Raw genomic sequence first — 6,000 nt, 5'->3', positions numbered from 1 at the left:
ATTTATTTATTTATTTATTTATTTATTTATTTATTTATTTTTTAAGATTTTATTTATTTGACAGAGAGACAGCCAGTGAGAGAGGGAACACAGCAGGGGGAGTGGGAGAGGAAGAAGCAGGCTCCCAGCGGAGGAGCCCGATGTGGGACTCGATCCCGGAACGCCGGGATCACGCCCTGAGCCGAAGGCAGACGCCTAACGACTGCGCTACCCAGGCGCCCCTAAATGTAATTTAAATGGTCTTTAGAAGTGCCAAAAAAACCCCCCCATCAAATGCCGCATACTCACGGCCTCAATTAAAATCTTTTATTAATAAATCTTTGTTTTTTTTTCAGGTGTCATTATTTGTGCATCATTATTGAAAAACAGAATTTAATTGGTGGGATCCGACACTCGCTCGCTGTAGGAACCATCCTCGTAACCGCCGGAGGTGGCGGTCTACGGTTTGCGCGTGCGCAATTCTAACCCTGACCAAACCGTAGCCTGCCACTTGCGCAGGCGCAGATTTTACGTTGTCGTCTTTGTGGGTGGCCTTTGGCCTGAGAAGTAGAGCATTCTGGGAACGCCGGAGACGGAAATTCCTGCTCCTCACGCTGCGGGTGCTGTTGCCTGCTGCGCTGTTTTCTCTGATTCCAAGAGTTAGGAACTTGGGAACCGTTTGCCAATATGTACGACGCGGACGAGGGTAGGTTACTCCTCAGAACACTCCGCGGCACCTATCTAAAGAGGGAAAAGCGGGGAGCTGAACCAACTGAGGATTTGCGGCCTCCCCCTTACTCGCAGCTCGTCTTCCCAGTCGTGCCCCCAACATTCCCCAGGCCGGGAACGAAGCTGGGATTGTGAGAGATGGAGTGTGCAGGGAACCGTAGCATTAATGCTCCTGGTCAGGTGATTCTTGTTCTGTCCCCTTTCTGCTGCTGGCTAAGTCTGATACCGCCTTCCCGGATTGAAATGGCGTGCGGAGCAGTAAGACAATTTCCGTTGTTTTCACTTTGAAGCAAAGGGCTCCTTTCTTGATTCCCCACAAGGCCATGGTGAATTTATTGACTGGTTGAAATGTTGAGTGTCAGCCTGTGCCAAGCATTGTGCTAGGCTTTGGAAATACAGCCGGGTCAAAGAATACGGTGTCTATGTCGGGGCGTTCCTTCATGCTGTCATATGTCTAAGTAAAATGTCTTAAAAGATGACCTTTAGGGGCGCCTGTGTGGCTCAGTCAGTTAAGCGTCTGTCTTCGGCTCAGCTTATGATCCCAGAGTCCTGGGATCCAGTCCCACATTAGGCTCCCTGCTCAGCTGGGAGTCTGCTTCTCCCTCTCCCTCTGCTCCTTCTCTCTCTCTCTCTCTCTCTCCTTCTCGCGCGCTTTCTCTCTCGTTTGCTCTCTCAGATAAATAAATCTTAAAAAAAAAAAAAAAAAGATGACCTTTAAATTTTGTCTTCCCACAGAGGCAGAGTTTTCAGGGTTATGTATCCTATTGAATAGGGCCAGTATGTTTTTATTATTTCCTTTCTCAGTAGAATTCTTAGACTTGTCTAGTGTATTTTCATTATGTATTTTTAATGCTCAATCTTACATTCTCCACAGCTACTATTTCAAACCACTTTTTTCTGACTCCCAGTCTTGTGGCCACCTCCCACGTTTCTCCTTATTCCCAGGCCACTTGATGGAGAAGAAGCAGCAAAAGTGTAAACTTCTGTTTAAACTTCTCTGTCTCATATCTTGAGTCTGGAAATTTGTTAGCATCATTAGATTTCTTAACTCCTATCCCAGAAAAGAAGTTAACCTTTTTTCAGCTTAACTTTTTGAGTGGGTAGAATATTCTCATGGCTCACAAGGTAGAAAATATAAAAATGTTAAAGCGTAAGGTTTTATTCCTGTCCACCATCTGTGTAGAGTGAGCCCCCTCCACAGAAGGTAGCCTCTGTTCTTAGGTTCTCTCTCCGGAGTGCTTTATGCATATTCAAGCAAATATAAATGTTTTGCACCCTTCTGCAGAAAAAAGGTCACTCAATTTTCTGCACTTTTATTTTTTGATGTATATTTATATTTAGGAGATTTTCATGAGCACCTCATTTTTTTTCACACCTACCTAATTTGTATGGATGTACCTTAAGTATGTTTTATCGATAGGTATTTGGGCTATATCCGGTATTTTTCTGGTTCATGTAGTGCTGTTATGAATTATCTTGTATATGTCATTTTGTCCAATGCAAGTGTGTCTGTAGGAGAAATTCCTAGATACAGAATTGTCAGCTGAGATGATACACATGTTTAACATTTTGCAGATGGTGCCGAGTGACCTTTATAGTGATTTGTACTAGTTTATATTCTTTTTTTTTTTTTTTAAGATTTTATTTATTTATTAGAGCACTGGCGGGGAGGAGGGGGGGAAACAGGCTCCCTGTGAGCAGGAAGCCTGACATGGGGCTCGATCCCAGGACCCCACATCATGACCTGAGCTGAAAGGCAGACACTCAACTGACTAAGCCACCCAGGCGCCCCAACATATTCTCATTAGCAATGTATAATAATCGTGTGGAAAGAGTTAAAGTTACTTCACTTACCAAGTCTGCTCCAGCATTGAGTCTACATTCCATTCCTGCCTGTGTCTTTTAATATCTTTTTTTTTTAAAGCTTTTATTTATTTATTTGAGAGACAGAAAGCGACAGAGAGCACGAGTGGGGAGGAGAGGGAGAAGCAGGCTCCCCATGGACAGGGAGCTGGACTTGGGGGTTGATCCCAGGACTCTGGGATCATGACCTGAGTTGAATGTAGATGTTTAACCAACTGAACCATCCAGGCGCTCCTCTTTTTTCTTTTCTTTTTTTTTTTTTTGAAGATTTTATTTATTTATTTGAGAGAGCACAAGCCTGAGTTGGGGGGGAGGGGAAGAAGCGGACTCCCCCCTGAGCAGGGAGCCAGACAGGCAACTCAGTCCCCGGACCCTAAGATCATGACCTGAGCTGAAGGCAGACACTTAACTGACTGAGCCACCCAGGTACCCCATTTTGATAGCTTTATTAGATATGGCCTCATCAGTTTTAGACACTCCTTTTCACTTGGCTTCTTTTTTATATGAAATATTAGATCTCTTGTCCTCAGAAAAACAAGTTACACTCTTTGTTGTTGTTAAACTCTTTGTTTACTTTTTCTTCTGATATTTAGCCTTTCTCCTTTCATTCACAGCCAAGCTTCTTAAAAAAAAAAAAAAAGGCTCTTTGTTTTTTCCAATTCCTATTTTCCAGTCTCTCCTCAACCTATTATAATCTAATTGTGCTCTAGCCACTACATTAAAACAGCTCTTAATAAGAATGTCAATGACTTCTCAATTGATAAATCAGAGGGACATTTTTCAAACCTTATCCACAGCCTGTGGTCTTCAACAATGTTGATGACTTCCTCTTGGAAATCACTCCTTCCTTCTGCCACATAACTCTCATCTAATTCTTGTTACCTGTCTGATATTCCTTCTCATTCTCTTCTATTCATATTATTTCTGGAGGATTCCATCTCTTCTCCATGGCTTCAGGTACCATTTATATGTGGATGACTTCAAATTTATATTTCCATTCCAGATGTCTTAACATATCTAACTGCCGCTGGACAACTTCACTTGGATGTGCTCTAAGCTACGCAAACTTGTCACTGCCCAGACTGAGCTATTTTCCTTTACTCATCTGCCTTCCTAATCTGCTTTGTCCTGTGTTCTCCATCTCAGTAATATCCCCCTCTTGTGTTGTTGAAGACAGAAGCCTGGGCATCATTCTTGAGTCCTCTCTTCTGCCCCCATTATCTAATGAGCCACCGAATCCTGAGGGTTCTGTCTCCTAAATATGTCAAATCTGGTCAGGTGTCTGTCCCCTCTGCCACAATTTCTAGTTCAGGCCACCACTACCTCTTATCTAGATTACTTCTTCAGATTCTCGGCTGGTTGTGTGCTCCAGGTTTCTTGCTTTTCCACTCACTGTCCATACTGTGGCCATAGTGATCTTTCAGAAATGAAAACCTGATCAAGCCACACCCTTGTTAAAATCTTAGAGTGGTTCCTTGAAGCTCTATTGGTAAAGACCAGTCTCTTTTACAACTCCAACTTCACTCTCCTTGCTTCAGCTACATTGGCCTTCTTTCATTCCTTGAATAGCTTTCATTTTGGAGTCTTTTGTGCAAATTGTTTTTTCTTTTTGAGAGACTACTTTCTCTGCCTCTCCCATCCTCACCCTTTCCTTTTGTCTGGTTTACTCCTGTTTATTCATAGATGAGGTCTCGACTCAGCTCAGCTTTTGGAAAGTCTGCCCTAACCTCCTGAGGTCTTGGTTAGGACTGTCCGTTCACTTTGTTCTTCCTCTTAATTGACTTCATCTTGTTTGTATCCCTCCAGTAGGTGATAATCTCCCTGAGGATATAGCCCTCTTTTATCTTGTTGGAGAAAGTTGTTTCTCCAATGCCTGGGATATAGTAAATACGTTCAACAAGTATTTGATGAATGGGAATGGATGATTGAGTAAATGAGTCTCCTTTGTGGATTCATTTTTTTTCACATGACTCTAATAGAGGTATTCCTTAATATCCTGCCTTCAGTCTGTCTTCTCTGTGGAAGCTCTCCGTATTCTACAAATCACTTGTTAATGATTCTCAGCTGCTTGTAATTTAGACCCCTTATTTGAGCTTTATATTTATATCAGCTGTTTTTGCAAGTATTTAAAGATATAAATGATTCATAAATGTACCTAAAGCTAACCTTGTCATTTCTCTCCTTTTCCCACCTTTTTGCTTCTCTATGTGGCTGTGATATTAACCTGTAATCTGTCATCAAAGCTAGATTTCTCTGAGCTCTTTTAGATACCTTTGTCTTTCTTACCCTCCCTCCAATGTGTAGGGATCAGTAATTCCAATCTGTTCAAGAAGCATTTATTAAATAATTTGTTTTGGACATGTATTAAATTTCGAATTGAAAGCTCTTAAGTTTTACAGGCTATAAAGTTAGAATATAAAAACAAAAATACAACACACTTTTCTTTTACATAAGATGATGAGACTAATAGCAGAGGACGAATTCATTCTGATTTTTCAAATCTCCTACGGTTCAAATTACTGTTGCTACATAACTACCCTAAAATTTGGCTGCTTAAAAATTAATGTGTTCATGGATTTGGTGGGTCAGGAATTCTCATAGAGTGTGGTAGGAATGATTGTTTGCTCCGTGATGTCAGTGGTTCAGTGCAAAGACTCAAAGGTTAGGTGTTGACGACTGTGGCCTCTATGATCTAGAGTGTTTATTACTCACATGTCTGGCACCTCGCCTAGCAGGACTCAAGGACCAGGATTGATGGGAGCATCTATAAGTGTCCTCTCCATATGGTTTGGGCTTCCTTGTACTATACAAGCCTTAGAGTAGTAGGGCTTAACTAATGGCCACTCAGAGCTCCAGAAGCATGTTTCAGTAAACAAGGTGGAATTGCATTGCCTTTTCTTAACTAGCTTTTTAAGTCATGTAGTGTGGCTTCAGCTGCTTCCTTTTAGTTATGGCAGTGTCAAAAACCCACCCAGATTTAAGGGGAGGAAACATAGATCCCAATATCTTGATGGTAGGCATATCAAGATGACATTATAAAAGAGCATGTGAAGTGGAAGATATAGTTTTGGTCATCTTTGGAAAATACAGTCTGTCATACCTTTACCTGTATGAAATGTTGCTGTAATAAACCACTGTACATTAAGGTATCGCCCAGCTATTGGAACCCTTCTCTGGCTTTACTCCCTTACCCTAATCTTTCACTCTAGTCTCTGAGGAGCTTATTGATCAGAGGACTACATGCTTGCTCCTAGTTATCATTATGGTTAGTTATTAATGAGAATTACATGGACTTTCCAGAGAAGGTGGAATATTAACAAATTCACAAAACTTACACTGAACCTTTGTAATGTATACTGGGAGAATACCTATGTGGCCTAGACCTTTGTATAAGTGGATGTGTACCTATGTATATTAGTAATAATTCAA

General features: G+C 41.5%; 1 protein-coding gene across 1 annotated transcript in view; it reads left to right on the top strand.

Moving 5' to 3' along the window:
* Positions 1–405: 405 nt before the first annotated feature.
* The window catches only part of POLR2B (RNA polymerase II subunit B), a 55,014-nt gene continuing 49,419 nt past the window's right edge, over positions 406–6,000 (top strand). The window contains exon 1 of the mRNA XM_040624952.1: positions 406–685. Coding sequence (XP_040480886.1) covers positions 667–685 — 19 coding nt within the window. The 5' untranslated portion in view covers positions 406–666. The remainder of the gene's footprint in view (positions 686–6,000) is intronic.

The sequence above is a fragment of the Ursus maritimus genome, unplaced genomic scaffold (genome assembly GCF_017311325.1).
Source record: "Ursus maritimus isolate PB19 unplaced genomic scaffold, ASM1731132v1 scaffold_8, whole genome shotgun sequence".
Classification (NCBI taxonomy): Eukaryota; Metazoa; Chordata; class Mammalia; order Carnivora; family Ursidae; genus Ursus; species Ursus maritimus.
The sequence above is the reverse complement of the archived record's forward strand: the minus strand, read 5'-3'. Positions and strand labels throughout refer to the sequence as shown.